We start from the raw sequence: 16,964 nt of genomic DNA, 5'->3' as shown, positions 1-16,964 counted from the left end.
GTGGCGCAGTCATCCTTCCATCCTGCCACACAACGTGCTGGTAACCAGTGGCTAGGACGAGCCTGAGGTAGGGTTCTGGGCGGTGAGGACTGGGTGGGTAATCCAGATTTGCGTCTGAGTCTGGCGTGGCCATTGTTGTGAAAAACCGGATACATTTTGCTGAACACTTACGGTGTTCACCAACCAGAACGTTGACATGCCCAGAATTTGTCCGGTTTTCCAGATCCCCACCATAACGCGAAAGAAGCATTTGTGAAGCAATGACACATTTACGAGGTATCTTTTCAAATCTGTTTTGAGGCTTGGGGCATGGAGGCATCGAAAGGCTGTTATTTGAAATATTTTTTGTCTGGCTTTCTCTGGTAGAGAGGAAAATAATGGATGAGTGAATTCTCATCAGTTGCTGCAATGACAGGCTGGCACCAATGATCTGGGAATCATCCCGAGCCGTTGGCCAATGGGAGCGTTCAGTTCTTTTACACCTGCCAGACCACAGACACTCAACAAGAGCTCAAGCAACCACAGACCAGTTTAGACCTAGATTGAGAAGGGCATCTTGAGTTCTACACCACAGTGACCATAGGAGTCATGGATTCTCCTCTCACTTAGTGTCACACTGAGAAATTCCAAAAGAGTGAAGGGTCGAATGCCGGAGTTCATCTCAGCGGCTGGGAGCTACCCTGAGATGCATGCCATTCGTTCATACCTTCGCATACTACGTCACAACAGGCATGCACCAGCAATATACAAATCAGCCATGGTCCTGCTCCAATAGGAAGAGTTGTGGTCTAACTCCAATGAGAACTGGATACTTGTTTTTTCATTTTTACTATGTGACCTCATCGCATTCTAGGTCCCAATGATCAAGTGATGTCAGACTGAAAGCTTTTCATGAGGGCTGCTAAAAGCTGAGGGGCATTTTTCAGAAACTTTTTTTTTTTTTTTTGATCAAAGAAAATGCACCATGACAAAGCTCTTACAAACCAAAGGGAGAGTTCTCGTTTACTGATTCACACAAGCTCTAGATTGGTGTTCCACCTTTTAAGAGATTTAGTGAGATGATTCCCTGTAATGACTGACTGTTGGCAAGTTATGTAGGTGAGACATCGTGAACTACTAGTAGCCGATTCATCTAAACCCTATCGGCCCTTACATGGTCACTGGGCCAGTGACCTCAAGAAGCTGCCATTAGATAACCCTCCTTCAAGAGGTCTTGCCAACTGCCTGTAGTCCACTTCCTTAAAAGATTCCACCTAGTTAGCAAGCTTGACAGCGTAGATGTTCTGTCGGCCTACACAATCGTGATGGATACCAAGTCTCGATGTCCTACAAAGCTTGACAGTCGAGCACGCTATTCCATCTCCTTACAATAGGCCACCCATATTTGTTGTGCATTGGGTCCGTTTCACCCACTCCCAGTCATGTCGAGCTCCTCTTGGTCTTGCAGATAACCGGTCTCACAAACTCCTATCCCTGGTTGTGTTTCCTGACGACGTTCACACGGAATGCCGCCAGTGAGGTTCTTAAGCTGACAATACATTTGTTATCACTGTGCGAAGTTCCAAAGTCTAATACCTCCTTTCTTAGTGTAATTTGTATTAAAGTTCAATCTTCACAAAGTGCATTTAAAAGTTTAAAAAAAAAAAAACCTTTGCTGCTGCCCCTAAGGGCAAGGAGTACTGAGTCCCCTGTGGCCAGGGCTATCCCTTTCCCAGAGCTGTGCCCTCCCCCAACACTGCCCATGTCCAGACATGGTCACTGGCCCCTGCTCCATGCCCTGCACCCTGACGAGGTCTCCTGCCTTGAGCCCACTCTTTATCTGCTGCAACATCACTGCCCCAGCTTCATTCCTTACCTGATAGTGGTTTCCATTCCTAGTTTAACACTGTAGATGAAGATTCCGGGCCAGAATGTACCATGAATTATGAAATGTGTTTCAGTGTTAAACTGGACTTTAGGTCTGTGTGGCGATCCGAAACACTCTACTTCCACAGTTTGATTCCTTACTTTAACCTTTTTTTTTTCTCTTTAGCTCATCCTCGAAGGCGTCAACGTGGAGCCGATCCCCAATGAAAGTGTTGACCTGTACATTGACTATTCAAAGGTGGCCAACTGTACGACCGACAAGGACGGAAAGTGCTACTTTTCTATCGACACCACCGACTTTGTTGACGCCACCATTGCAATTGAAGTGAGTATTGCATCTGCTTTGGAAGAGAGTACTGCAAGAGTACCCAAGGGTATATGTCTGTCTCTGAGTACAGTTGTGGTTCACATCCATTATTTGTGTGAATTATACATAAGGGATCATGAGGTGTGGCACAAGTGATGAAAAGGACTACAAGGTGTGCTGTTGCACACCTTTTTGAAGGTGCTACAGACACACCATTAGCTTTAAGTGATGCCAAACGTTGATGGACCGAAGGCACCATATAAATCGAAAAAGGGGTAGAGGTAAAGCTAATGAGATGCTTCCAACTAAATCATTGTATTTAGCACATCACCACAGCATGCTCCATAAATCCTTACCAAAAGGAAGATCTTCACTGGGAGGCAGATAGCAAGAAGGTGTTCGGAGACAGCGCTGGTGGGAGGCGGATACGCGAGTTTGAAGTAAGAGGAAGTATTGGGCATTTTAAGCCGAGGCAGTAGCAGCACTCTGAATATCTGGTGAGGAGTCCTGGAATAGATTCTATTTGTTACAGAACGTTCATATCCTCTTCCCTTCATCAATAGTCTTCCTAGTCTGCTGCTCAAAGGTGATGTTAACACCAACATAGTCTTGCCCTTCGTTATCCTTAAAGCCGCAACCTCCTTTCTACTGTCCGACAATTAAAAACAGGAATTCTTATCAACAGTAACTTCTGAATAAGACACCTTTTCCAATGCTCTTAGTTAATCAGTTATGTCCCTCATCAAGAGGGTGGAATACTGCTTGCCTCTGTCTTTAATTCAATGTGAATTCTCTTGTCATACCTCAGAAAATCCTCATTTTACGGGAATTCCAGAGGCTGAAATTATGCATGTTTAAGGTACCTGAAGGCTGTATTCATATGCTCCGCATTTCTGAAATGAGGGTTTGCAAACACTGTTGCATCATCAATCTTTGTCATCTCTTGACCAAATTCTCACATTAAGTTCTTCACCCATCGCGCTATGGCCATGGATGTATCTCCTCTATAGTGTCACATGTAAAATCAGTAACCAGTTCTCTACTGCTAGTCTACATTCTGCCACTCCTTCATGCCCTTGTATGCTGCCCGTCACACACAGTTTCGGTTGCTCAAAGCAATGAGTGAATCTGTTTGTTTTTATCCATTTTGATGTTCTTCTACATTCCTCAAATCACTCCCTTGGGTAAACTATATCTGTTCCCTCCAATGCACGCACATCTGATACACTCCTGTATGAAATAAGACCTAATAAGTCTGCCCTAATCCCGCTCAACTGTTCAAAAGTTTAATATTAATTGTCTGTCGTTCCTTAAACTTTGTGAAGATGTTCTCTGCATCCCAAACTGATCTGTAGCTTGCCTTTGGGAGGGTCTCCTGGTGTATGCCCTTCATTACTAGTCTGTGCTTTTTGAACTGTGGGTTGTGTTTTTTCACTGGATTGTAGTTTTGTATCCGTTAATTTTTCTATAAACCAAAACTTACTCAACCAAATGGGAGAATTTATTTATCAATATCACATGATCCGCATCCGAGGGATGTATACCATGTGCCGTGCACCAACTCACCGATCCTTTCTGTGCACCGGTGGATGTTTTTGTAGTCCCTGGTGATATGGCCTCTGAGCAGAATGGCTGCCTCCTGGATACCGTATATCTTCCAAACAAGACCATTCAATGCTCCACTCTTCTCCAAAGGATCGTCCTCACCAGCGATTGCTCATATACCACCTTTCCTTACAGGAAGTGGAAAGGGTTCCTGAATTGCAAATTTCAGCTCACCTGAGAACCGTGGTTGGGACTCCCAAAATGGAGTCACCAACACTATCATCTATTTCCTCAACAGTCACCGGCTCTGTCATTACAAAAGGAGGAAATGTGTCTCCTCGTCTGCAAAGCATCCACCCCCACAGGTCCTGAATTTGGTCTTCAACTGCAAAATCTCCAAATCTTGAGGCAAAAAGATCTACCTCCTGTGTGCCCATCCTCCCCCACACTTCCTGAAATATCTCTATTCAGCATTCAGTTGTTTTAATCCCTGATACACCTCGGATTGTTGTCTGTGGACTGATTGTCCTTCCCTTGTAAAGTCTCTGCATTGAGTTCTATCCAGTGCGCTAGGCAAGAGGACCGCGGCTCCTTTGCCAGATCGGACGATGTTTTTCATCTCAAGCCTCTGAAACGATGAATACACCGCACTACACTTACCGACCAGCCTAGTAAGAGATTCTGAAATCTCTGCAATGCTAAAACTGCCATTCTTCTCCTTCCCTAATTTAGCTCATGACCAATAGAAACTTCCATCAGATTGTAGAGTAAATTAGATTCTCGTCCCGAAAATCTTTCTCTCATTTCCAAGGTTAAAATTCTCCATCCACCCCAGAAGTTCCTCTTTTGCTTCCTGTATTATTTGGACCTTGTTGTCTCTGTATTATGCCCCTGTGAAGTCCGCTCGCTTTGATTCTCTATAAACCTTTGTACCACAAGGGCTGCAGGATTACAGGCCAGATTGAGGCTGCAACTGACCTAATACTCTACTTTCAAACTTTCTACGTAGAAACATTTAATATACTGCCCTGTTTTTTAAGTGGGTACCGAAAAACCTTTTTCTTTATCAAAACCGATTTCTCCAAATTAATTACAAATCCAACTTCAACAGACTGCACCAGATGATGGACTGTCCCGACTCTGTCCAAATAAACTACCATGCTCTCTTCACAGAGTATCTGAAGTTACCTCACTCCTGAGCAGTGTCTAAACATTCCTCCCACCATGAGAGGGAGAGAACAGTACTACTCTGAGTTCTCCCTTCTCCCTCCCCCCGGCAGTAACCTGCATTGCTGCTCTTCCTCTGGCAACTCTCCTGTTGTGGAAGCAATCCTATAGCCAACTGAGAGGGTTTGTTTCCTGTTCTTCCTCCTGGCTGATAATGTGACCTTTGGTATATAATCTAAAAGTTGACTTGTATTTGCTTATCTAATTTACCATACTTTCACTAAATAATAAACCTTTGTCTCTGCACTTCCTTTTCCCGTTCTCCCAATTTTGGTTTTATTTTGGCTGGCACTGGCATGCGGCACTCTGAGATTAACGCCGCTTTGGCGTTTCCTGATTAAAAGCCCTTTGACTCCAACCTCTGAGTGATGTCTCACCCATAAACCCCTCTTTAAGTTCAGCTTCCCCTACTGTATCAAGTGCTCTTCCTAAAGGACCCAGATCTTTACCCCCCTCCCCCTGTGCTCACATTGGTTTATTGAGCTCTCCCAAGAAACCCTCGCGTGTCTTCCAGATCTGAATAAAAGGTATATGGTTTTAGGATCCAGATGTTGTTAACATTCTCAGCCTTGTGCTTCTCCAGAGGTCCCCTACTCCACCCCTTCATATAATTTGCCACAATACTCTACACGGGTGACAAACCAAACCAGGGGGAGCCTATCATTTCCCTGCTGATCCATAACACCCTCCTACTGAGGCCTCTGTCCAACATCCTAAAGTCCTCCTCCTCATAAGAGCGGCTTCTCCTTCACGCAGCTTTGGGTACAGTGCCTTTGTGTGGCACGGGTCACCTGTCCCTCGCATGGCCAGTTACCCATCTGTCCCAACCCTTACATTTGCCTCCCTTCATTTCCAAGCTATCGTCTGATCTCACCACTATTGACCCAAATTCATCTATGCAGTTTCCCCTCTTCTCCTTTTACCAGTGGCCAATTTTACAGCCCATGTTTAATCAATATGAAGATATATTCTATCCTAAAGAGCCAGATTTGTCTCTGGCAGCCATTACATGAACAGCAGTCCTACGCCTGTGTTGACAGACCTCGGTTCTTGGTGGGAGGAGACACCTCACGGTGGAGTGGGTAACGAGGACCACAGACACATTGGTTGCCATGTCTTGGGCTTCTCGTTATTGGTGCTCACACATTGGGGGGCAGGGGGGGGTTGGGCGGGGTGGGCTGTCAAAGCAAGGGGGGGGGGGTACTCACCGGCGATGCTCCCTGTGGCTGCAAACCTGTGTGACAGAAGAAAAGGGTATTCATTAGGAGCCATGTCCTTCATTATTGAACTGGCCCTACAGCCAATCAGAAGATAGAGTCCTGCCCGGGGTTGTACTGGATTTTCATTGGTATGAAAAGAGAAGGTCTCCCAATACAGAGGTCTGAACGGGTCTACTTGGGTTTCATATCTACAGCTGATACAGGGCTTACTCACAGAATTCACCTTTCAGCAAATTATTTTTGACTTGGGGATGTTTGATTTGATGCTTCCAGGGAGGTTGCCCCCACCCCCTATTAATTAGATGATCCTTCCTCAGCTACAAACTGATTTAGCGACTATTCTTTTCTTCACAATTGCTACTCTGACAAAAAGGAGCCATAACCACAAAAAATGCCTTAGAAAAAACAACCCAAATATTTTAATAAATGGGAGCACTTAATATACCATGAGAACTGTTAGTTTGAGTAGAAGTGTGTTTTTAGTGGCAACACTGTACTGTCAGTAGTCTTCTGGCACTCTTCATTTATTAAACCATTCTTTCGAGACTTCGGCAGCTGTCGAGTCATACATAAACATTTCCTTTTCAAATGACAGTAAGGCAATATATTTTCGCATTTGATTACGCTAGACGGTTGGGCTCAGTAGCAGAGATATGGAAATAATCCTTCGATGGTCACCTGGACAGTCTCTGGCCTGGTAGGGTGGCTGCTCCGTCTTTGAACATTGGTCCACCCCGTCAACCAATCCTTGATTGGCGGGGCCAAAACTTGGGGGATACCACTTTTGGCCACAGGCGTAGCCATCCCCACCAGGGTTCTTCCTCTTCGACCACCCCCTCTGCGGATAGTTCATACACCTTAACCTTCTACAGCCAACAGTGGATCAGGTTAGAACAGGGGACTTGGCTTTGGAGAAGCAGCAATTCAAAGAGGAATTGGGGGGGTGGAGGAGTTCATTGGTTTTGTTTGTAACCCTTTAAAGCTCCTGATGGGTCCAGCATTAAAGAATGTAATGCATGATGATCGCCTCTGACACTCCTAGATATCTGGCTGTGTGAGGGAGGTAGACACCCGGTGAATGCTGGGTGTATCTACATTAGATATAAAATGGTTTCCTGTTTTTTGTTCTTTTGTATCAATAAAACTTGATTTGTTTCTCCTTCTTTCCTGATTCATATTTTGCTTGTTTTTTGTTTACCATAGATGTGTTTCAGACTCTGTACCTTTTCCTTCCTCCCTTCTGCCTTTCTTGTCATTCTCCTGTCTTTTTACCAGTCTGCATTCGACTATAAATCATTATTCCCTTTCTTGAGTTCTGTCACTCTGTGGATTTGTACATTGTTTTTATGTCTGCAATGTTTCAGTCTCTGTCAGTTTCCAGGCCCTCTCTTCCACAGCTGTTCCCTGAAGCCCAATTCACAAAGGTAAACTTAGACTTAAGAGTAAGTTACCTTTTTGTGACTTCCAAAAAGTAGTAAACTTGCACTGAAATCTAAGTTTACTTTTATGAATCTGGCCCTGTTTTAGCTGTCTAATATTGACAGTTTCTTACCTCTTTTTGTAAGTCTGTGCTCTTTTATTTGGCCTCTTTCCTATCTGTCTTCTTTTTTTTTCTCCATATTCATTCTTTCACCCCCTGTTCTGTATTTTCCTTGCATCTTCTTTTTAACTACTCTTTTCTAAACCATCTATTCTTTTTGCTTGATTTTCTTCCACAATCTTTCTCTGGCTGGTGTTCCTGTCCCATTCTTCCCCTACTCCATATTGCGGAAGCACTTTTCCTCAACTCTTTGCTTCTTCCCCTCCGACAGGCCCGGTACCCGAAAAGCGAAGAATGCTCCTTCTCCGACTGGTCAAGGCCTAGTTTTTCCCCCACTGAGTACCATGTGAGTCGCTTTTACTCCAAAAGTGGCAGTTTTCTGAAACTTTCCCAGGTCGTGGGAGAGCAACGCTCTGGCCAAACCACCACCGTGAATGGAGAGTTCATCATGAACCGAGAGGCCCTGGACAAAGACGAGGAGACTGTGCTTATCAACTTTGTGGTGAGTCCTGGGAAGTCTCTTGGTGGTCATTAGAGACAGAGGGAAGAGCTGGTGTTAACTCTCCGGTCCTATTTCAAATCACCGCAGTGGGATCAAGTAACCAGTGGCGCCTGGTGACATTTGAAAATGGTGAGGTGTAAATGTTGGGCATGATTTTTATATAGCAAGTGATGTGAACAAGTTCTATGGACGAACCTGGGGTCCTATGGTCCCTCTCCTGAGCATGAAAAAAAGATTGGCAAATGGTGCATTTTAAAGTAAATATTTGTAGCGATAAATCAAGGCTCATTAAGCAGTGGGAGTGTATAGTCTTGAAATATGAAACGCATTAAAAACTGCCCCGTATCTTCTTGCATTAATTTGTTCAACAGTTACTGTAATGTGTAAATTGTTCTGCATGACAACTTTAGCCCTTTAAAATGTATTCTTGACCAGTGTCTTGCACTGCATGCAGCATTAACTTTAGAAAAATATGCTCTAACCAGATTTCGGGAAGCACCCATAGATGCTAGTCATATAACGTGTGCAGACGGGTCTTTATGTGGGATGGAAAAAGTGGGGGCTCTCAATAAAGAAACGTGCCAAATACATTTCTGTGATTCCCATAATGTGCCATCAGACCAGTATTTTGGTTTCTCTCTGAGATGTAATTGTATCCAGATAAATGGCCCAGCATCTGACATACGCCTAAAGCCTGTCAGTATGATTGGCCATGTCACAGGGTGTTTGCTGTTTAAGATAAATGAGTAACGACAATGATTTCTTCTAAATAATTAACATTTGGAAATGTTTGAATTCACAGACAGTGAGTCTGTGAATTAAATGGCATTGAGGCCTGTGGAAGGAGTTTTGGCCTTCAGTGATGTGTGCTTTGTTGGATATGTATCCTCTTTATCTTTGCATATCTTGTCCATCTGTACATCTTCTACCCCCTCTTTCCTCTCCACTCTTGCCCGAATGCCCTTCCTCATCTGTCACTTCACCGCCCCCAACATGCACTGCACTACCTCACATTTAGGCACTTTAATTTCTTACTTTTGCCTTTCAAATATTTTGACATCAGTGTACACCCCAAACACCCCACACACCCACTTTCAGTTCAAATGGAATACACAAACCTTGTTCTGTGTGCTCTGCAGAGGCCAACCCACTGACACGCACTTTGTTTGGCTTCAGCCCTAGCGCCTGGGCACTCCATCAAAGCTTCTCATACACCTGGCACGGCTCAAGCTTCAAAGTATGCACAGAAAAAAATACAGATACACAGCATTATAAAATAGCTAACTCGTGGGGAATGCAAGATTAAATAAAGCATGTAAAATAAGAGGAACTAAATCGCTTCAATGCATTCTCTCGACGTTTTTAACATTCATTATTTGCAAGTAAATCCATGTTTTTAGCATCATTGTTCGCTTAGATGCATGTACACAGGGCCAGTTTTGATGCCACACATCGGAGAACTGGCCACTGTAAGCACATGTTACACAGTAAGCACATCTCTCGCTTTGGGCCTGACTCTTTTTGGATCTATTTTGCAAGGGAACCAGAGCGAACCCTGCTCCTTATTGGGTTCCATTTCACAAGGGCACGAGAGTGAACCCTGCTCCTTATTGGGTTCCATTTCACAAGGGCACGAGAGTGAACCCTGCTCCTTATTGGGTTCCATTTCACAAGGGCACGAGAGTGAACCCTGCTCCTTATTGTGATCCATTTCTCAAGGGAGCTAGAGCGAGGGAGCTAGAGCGAACCCTGCTCCTTATTGTGATCCATTTCGCAAGGGAGCGAGAGCGAACCCTGCTCCTTATTGTGATCCACTTCGCAAGGGAGCGAGAGCGAACCCTGCTCCTTATTGTGATCCACTTTGCAAGGGAGCGAGAGCGAACCCTGCTCCTTATTGTGATCCACTTTGCAAGGGAGCGAGAGCGAACCCTGCTCCTTATTGTGATCCACTTTGCAAGGGAGCGAGAGCGAACCCTGCTCCTTATTGTGATCCATTTCACAAGACCGAACCCTGCTCCTTATTGTGATCCATTTCACAAGGGAGCAAGAGCAAACCCTGCTCCTTATTGTGATCCATTTCACAAGAGCGAACCCTGCTCCATATTGTGATCCATTTCACAAGAGCGAACCCTGCTCCTCATTGTGATCCACTTCGCAAGGGAGCTAGAGCGAACCCTGCTCCTTATTGTAATCCACTTCGCAAGGGAACGAGAGCAAACCCTGCTCCTTATTGTGATCCACTTCGCAAGGGAGCTAGAGCGAACCCTGCTCCTTATTGTGATCCACTTCGCAAGGGAGCGAGAGCGAACCCTGCTCCTTATTGTGATCCACTTCACAAGGGAACAAGAGCGAACCCTGCTCCTTATTGGGTTCCATTTCAGAAGGGCACGAGAGTGAATCCTGCTCCTTATTGTGATCCATTTCACAAGGGAGCTAGAGCGAATCCCTGCTCCTTATTGTGATCCCTTTCGCAAGGGAGCGAGAGCGAACCCTGCTCCTTATTGTGATCCATTTCGCAAGGGAGCTAGAGCGAACCCTGCTCCTTATTGTGATCCATTTCGCAAGGGAGCTAGAGCGAACCCTGCTCCTTATTGTGATCCATTTCGCAAGGGAGCTAGAGCGAACCCTGCTCCTTATTGTGATCCATTTCGCAAGGGAGCTAGAGCGAACCCTGCTCCTTATTGTGATCCATTTCGCAAGGGACTGAGAGCAAACCCTGCTCCTTATTGTTATCCATTTCACAATGGAGCGAATGCCACAGCTCCACTTCTTAAGGAACGAGCAATGTGCAGCGAGGGCGTCGGGTGTCACAGTGGGGGAGGTTGGTGTGATGAGGGGTCTTGCAGCAATACAGAACACACCATTAGCCTGCAAACACTTCCAATTACAGAGAACAAGGCACTGGATCAGTCATGCTTACATCCACTCTCGCGTATGACGAGAGGGTGGGATCTACGCCTTCGAATGACTGACGTCTGAAATCACGTAGGGATGAAGTCTCCGACTCCCAAAACGGTGACGCCTATTGTGTCACTGGCCTACAGTGTGCATACAACCAGAGACCCCAGTGGCCATGAAAGGCTTTAAAACGGAAAGCCATGCGTCACGTTAAAGTTGATTCACTGCTTGTCTTCCGTCTCCTGCTTCGGAGTGAGGGGGGGCAGGCAGTCTGATACAGACAACCCAGACTGAAATGCATCAATTTATTTAGATCTACGATCGTATCTCTAAATAAATCGATCTATTTTATATTTTTTAATGTAAATGTGAAGGAATTTTCATAGGGGGCGCAGCTCCACAGCCCTAATGGAGAAACCGCCCCGGAGTGTGACAATGAAGGCTCCCTAGGCAGGTTTAGGAAAGTAGGTGGAAGAAACGCACCCTATTGTGGTTGTGAGAAAATGGGGTGTATTATGTGGTGTGGTGACCTCACCTTGTAATACACTTGCCACCCTCTTAGGGCCAATGAAGTTTCTTGTGTCAAACCATTCTCTCAACCCTGGGTAGCTGTGGCTCCGAGCAGTCAGGCTTACGCAAAGAAGCAAGTGTAAATCATTTTAAACATCAAAACAATTGAAGGAAAACATGACTCAAGAAATCCGACACCGATTTATTGAAATAGATGGTATGTTTATGAATTTATGGACACCAAAACGAAAAAGATCCACTGGAGGGTTCCTGCGATATTGATTTTTACAAGAAACAATAAGTTATGAACCAGCATTGGTGAATTTGAGAAACTTTTTCAAGAAACTTTGGCAAGTTTGTTTGTGGTTACTTAGATTTACTTTGGGTGACCCAACTCTTGTAGGGGGTTCGTTAAGGGGACCAAAAAGGTGCAAAGAAACAATCACCTTCTCGAAAAACAGTCTTTAGTCTGGTCGAATGTCAGTGGCTCCTAGCCATTGACTTCTATGGAGTGGTCCTGATGCAAGGAATACAGGATGCTGAAGATGTTCGAATATGCTGTACAATAACGGGTGTCTGTCCAGGGGCTTCTCAGTCCACGGTCCTAGTGAGGTGATTCTGTCCACCGGGGGTCAATGTCCCTCAAACCCCTCTCTGCTCAAATATTTCTAGGAAAGCTCAAAAACAGAAGATATTTGTCATAAATTAGGGAATTAATTTGGTAGGGGGTATTCCTATCAATGTAGTAAAAAGCTGAGACCCTTCATCTCAAATAGTTGTGACTCAAAAGGGAAGCTGTTGGTCCACAGAACTCGTTTTAAATTCAATAAGTCCCAAACATTATTCAAGCTAGGAATACAGCACAATAACATTCGCAAAGCAGTTTACAAAAATCCAGAACAAATGTAATATATAATGAAAAGGCAGATTTAGGGAGTTCTGGGTATGGACTTGCTTAGTTTTAAGCCAAGTGTCATAAAATGCACATAACAGAAAGGTGTACTTAGAGTGACATTGATGTTTATATCACCTAAAAACTGCAGCGAACCCTTTCCTACACCAAAAAAGAACCAGCAAAAGTGCTCTGCCTCAAAGGGGGTTGGACGTTTCGAGGGAGAAGAGCTGCAATCTTCCACACTGGTGCACCCCAGTGACTTCAGTCATCTTGACACTATTTGGTGCAGGCTTCTCAGAGTAGCTCATAATCTGCTGGTAGTTTCCAGCTAGCTAGTAAGTAGCTGTTCTGTGTGCAGCCTCGCTAACTAAATAAAAAGCCTTTGCTTGGGGGGGCGTGGCTTGGACGGCAGCGGTAATGGCTGCCTGAACCAGTCGCTCAGCACACAGGAGAAAGCCTTGGGCCATAATCGGTAGACAAACAGCGAGTTTGCTGAAGAGAACCAGTTTTCGCCCCATCGCACCATGTAGTACACATTGCGACCAAGTTTTCATAACTTGAAAATCCAGAAGATGCCGAAACGACATCGTGAAGCGCGGAGTACGGACTTGGTTGGGAAGGTCCAAAATGGCGGCGACATCCGGAGAGTCCTAGTCACCCACACAGCCCGATGTCTTCACCATGCTTCGTGTGCTAACAACTCCTCTGCAGTAACCCATTAACCTCAAGGTGGGTGCCTTATGCTGCTCTACCACTCACACTATCTACCGCTGGCAGCGAGCAGCTTGAATACCCACGAGATGCCTGACCTGGCAATGGCAGTAAATCGGAGTTTCTGTGAAGCCCGATGAATCGAGGTCTGTCCCTCATCCCTCACTCAGCACCCAAAGAGCTGCTTCATGCGGAGTATTCTACAGGGGACAAGTGTTCCAGTCCATCACTCTGGTAAGGAGCCTACGCTGTGCGGAGCCCATCCGACATACCCAAAATGGCAGCGCCATCCGAATCGCGCTAGCTCCGACAAGTCGGCGGCTCTCCTCCGCTACCCCACCACAATGCATGCTAGCGCTGAATAACCCAACAAGGTGGGTACCCCGGGATATCCCTCAGTCCACTCATGCTGCGACAGCCTTCCAACATTAGCGGGATCACTGTCTCACTGCGCCTGACTTCCGTGGACTGCTGCTCTGACTTCCGCGGCCTACCTTGAGTCCTGGATACCAATGATAACCGGGATAAACTTCCATCATGCCTTGGAATTAGACAGAGCCCACAGAATTCCGTTGTTTAACCCCTCAAATAGAAAAGGAACTCGCCCCAAGATATGTAAACCACTCCGCTACCAGCACACAGAAGCCATCTCAAACTTCGCCAGGAAAAATCATCATGTCACCTGGAAAGGCCAACGGATAACCTTTACACAGGACTATTCTAAAGAAACAGTTGACACAAGGAAGGGATTCCTACAACTACGTGACAAGCTGAGGGGGGAAGAACAGTCAATTCATTTTCAGGTCCTTCGAAATTCAGAATAGTGGAGAATGGCAGATCACACATCTTTACAAACCCCCAGAACCTCGCACGACACCTGGAAGAAAGTCCTACCCAGGAGATGGACCTTTCTGGAGGATCCCCCAACAAACGGAAAACTTGATATCCTTTGTTCAGTATTCTGTGCCATACAATTCTTGCATCATTACATTCGTGCTTACATAATTAAGGATAGTTACATGTTAACTGTTAAATCACATGTTAAATAACGAATTGTACCTCTTGAGATTGTGTTGCTATTGTTGTAACACATTTTAAGGTAATGCTGTTTACCCTTAAAAAAAACCACTGATCCTCACCTACGCATTGCGGCTCAATGTTCGTAAGGGGTGCTGTGGCCCTACCTATCAGTTTATATACTCTCATATATGTTCTACGTCAATCCTACATAGGCCAGATTAGTCGAACAGCCTACAGTCGTAACCGTAACTCTCTTACTAAAGTTATCTCTCATAGTTTTCTCACAAATGTTTCTCCTGATGTAACAATGTTCAATTAAAACCCTCCATGTGACCTTCAGACGGATCTGCCGTCGCAGCTCCTGCGTTCGAGTTTAAGAGGGAAGGGAGGGAGGGCAAAGGGAGGAGGGACGGGGTAATGTAACTTTGGCTGTTTCCTCTGATTTATTCTAATTTTTTTGTCTTATTGGCTACTCAAATTTTGTTGTAGTGTCAGATATGACTGCATAGTGTATTTGATCAATGACAAAACCCACTTGGTTACTGTTAGACGGCGACCTCAGAGGAGCCCGGAAAGGGGTCCTGACTACCCTGAGACCCACCCTCGAAGTATCGTAGCCGGGCACTGGCGGGAGACTCCTCAGGGGGAGGAATCTCGTACTTAGGATCGTACCCCTGGCACCACACGACACAGACACCACACCGTGCGTTCTTAGGAATCAATCTTTATCAATCAGATTAGCACTGCAAAGATGTACAAGGAGAGCGTGGGCTCAATGAGTCTCGGAAGGGATAGGGGGTAGCGGGACAGTCTCTGACAAAGGTTCAAGGCAGGGGCGTACCCGGCGCACAGCTCACAATCCTCGAGCTGGGGGATACGCTTGTTGTAGTTGGGGTCCGGCGGGACCGTGAGAGTCTGTGGGAGCCGCGAGTCACTCAGCAGGGCTCAGGTGCAAGTTCGGAGGTCTTACGATCTTCAGGGAGCCGCGAGTCACTCAGCAGGGCTCAGGTGGTTCCAAGGTCCAGGAGCCGCGACCACGTCAGCAGGGCTCTCGTTGTTCCAGCGTCGAATCTGCCGGACAGTCCCAGAGCACCCCTTGTTATAGGTCGACCCCTCTTTGATGTCCGGAGTCTGTGCAGGCAGGGGTCTTGTCACCTGGGGGTCGCTTGTCGGGGTTTCCTGCCATTGTCTTTTGATCCTTTCAGGGCCGGGTCGGGAGGAGTCCCAGACACCCAGCAGGCGTGGAGCCAGCCCTCAGGGAGGCCGGAGGGCCGATCGAAACCCATCGTCCCAGGGGAGTTCAGAGGTGCGACAGAAACTGCTCCTCCCTCTCTCATCCCCTGGAAGCGTGATGTCCTCCAGCCGGAGTGGCGCCTCTAGGCCCGGGTCGCGCTGGGACCGGGCAGCCATCTTGGTGCATGAAGTGGGCACGCGGGCCCGGGGTGGCCGAAAGGAGAGAGGCCATGGATGAGGATGTCCGGGTCGGGTGCGTGTGTTCTGGTGGGAAGGATCGGCTAGGCCGTGTACTTGGGGCTGCAGGTACCAGGTTAGGTGGTGCAGGGATAAGTAGAGCCATGCTACGAGGCCGGGTCCAACAGTTACCGACAAGCAAAGTGTCTCCCTAACACCGCGTCCCATGATCCGATATATATACGATTCAACCACCACAAACTAACCTGAGACAACCCTTCCACGCTTGCATGTTCCGTTGGGCTCATCACACCTACAGCGACAGCAGACACTTGTTGACACAGAATAAAGCGCAGAGAACCTTAATATTGTATCTCTGAACGTGAAAGGCCTTAATCACCCGGTGAAGCATAGGAAAATCTTCGAATATCTAGCAAAAACTAAAGGACATCAGTCTCCTACAAGAAACAAAACTTTCAGAAGAGGACGTAGGGTTCATAAAACACAACTGGATCTCTCCTATTTTATACTACCCGGCAGACCATAAGAAAAAAAGGTGCGATTACCTTCATTGCCAAACAATCCAACATTACTACTATCTCGAGCTCTCACGATGATGCTGGAAGACTTAGTCACGCACCTGCAGAGAGGAGATGACCCCATTCATGTAGTCAACATATATGGCCCCAACACCGATGTACCCGAGTTCTGGGAGAAGATCTCCAATACTCTTGAGAGCCTTCCTCAGGAAGATCTCATTATAATTGGAGGAGACTTCAACTTACCGCTAGACCCTCACATAGACCGCCAATCAAAATGCAAATATCAACCCTCCCGCTCACACGAGATCCTCAAAAAAATATGCTCCAAATTTAACCTAAGGGACTCATGGCGACTCCAACATCCAGACGCAAGGGACTACACATTTTACTCAGCCCCACATACCTCCTACTCTAGGATTCACTACATCCTACTCTCTGGTCCGTTCACACACCTCATAGACGAAACAGACATAGCTCCCAAACTAGTCTCCGATCACTCCTGCATCAGCACCAAACTCGCAGGTACCCATACCATTCTACTCCCAAAAAGATGGAGGTTCAACGATGACCTACTCTCTGACCCAGCAAATAAAATAAAGATTGACTCCGCAATTGAGGAATACATTGCACTAAATGACCTCCCTGAAACGAGCACATCCACTTTATGGGATGAACTTAAAGCGACCATTAGAGGTGTCATTGTCGGTATTAAAGCGCAGTTCAATAAAAACTAAACCAAGAACTTGAATCTCTAGAGAAAGAAATCAAGTC

The 16,964-nt window shown here is 46.1% G+C and overlaps 1 protein-coding gene and 1 long non-coding RNA gene across 5 annotated transcripts in view; one reads left to right on the top strand and one right to left on the bottom strand.

The window, feature by feature from the left end:
- LOC146813442 (ovostatin-like) overlaps nt 1-16,964 on the top strand; it is a 261,286-nt gene that overhangs the window by 129,165 nt on the left and 115,157 nt on the right. For all 4 annotated transcript variants that reach the window (XM_085620204.1, XM_085620203.1, XM_085620202.1 and 1 more), the window contains exons 11-12: nt 2,033-2,191; nt 7,977-8,207. In XM_085620204.1, the coding sequence (XP_085476330.1) occupies nt 2,033-2,191; nt 7,977-8,207 (390 nt within the window). The remainder of the gene's footprint in view (nt 1-2,032; nt 2,192-7,976; nt 8,208-16,964) is intronic.
- The window catches only part of LOC146813441 (uncharacterized), a 152,292-nt gene continuing 144,652 nt past the window's right edge, over nt 9,325-16,964 (bottom strand). The window contains exon 3 of the long non-coding RNA XR_014966980.1: nt 9,325-9,437. This is a non-coding gene — a long non-coding RNA (uncharacterized LOC146813441). The remainder of the gene's footprint in view (nt 9,438-16,964) is intronic.

This window comes from Triturus cristatus, chromosome 7 (genome assembly GCF_964204655.1).
Source record: "Triturus cristatus chromosome 7, aTriCri1.1, whole genome shotgun sequence".
In the NCBI taxonomy this organism is placed as follows: Eukaryota; Metazoa; Chordata; class Amphibia; order Caudata; family Salamandridae; genus Triturus; species Triturus cristatus.
The sequence above is the reverse complement of the archived record's forward strand: the minus strand, read 5'-3'. Positions and strand labels throughout refer to the sequence as shown.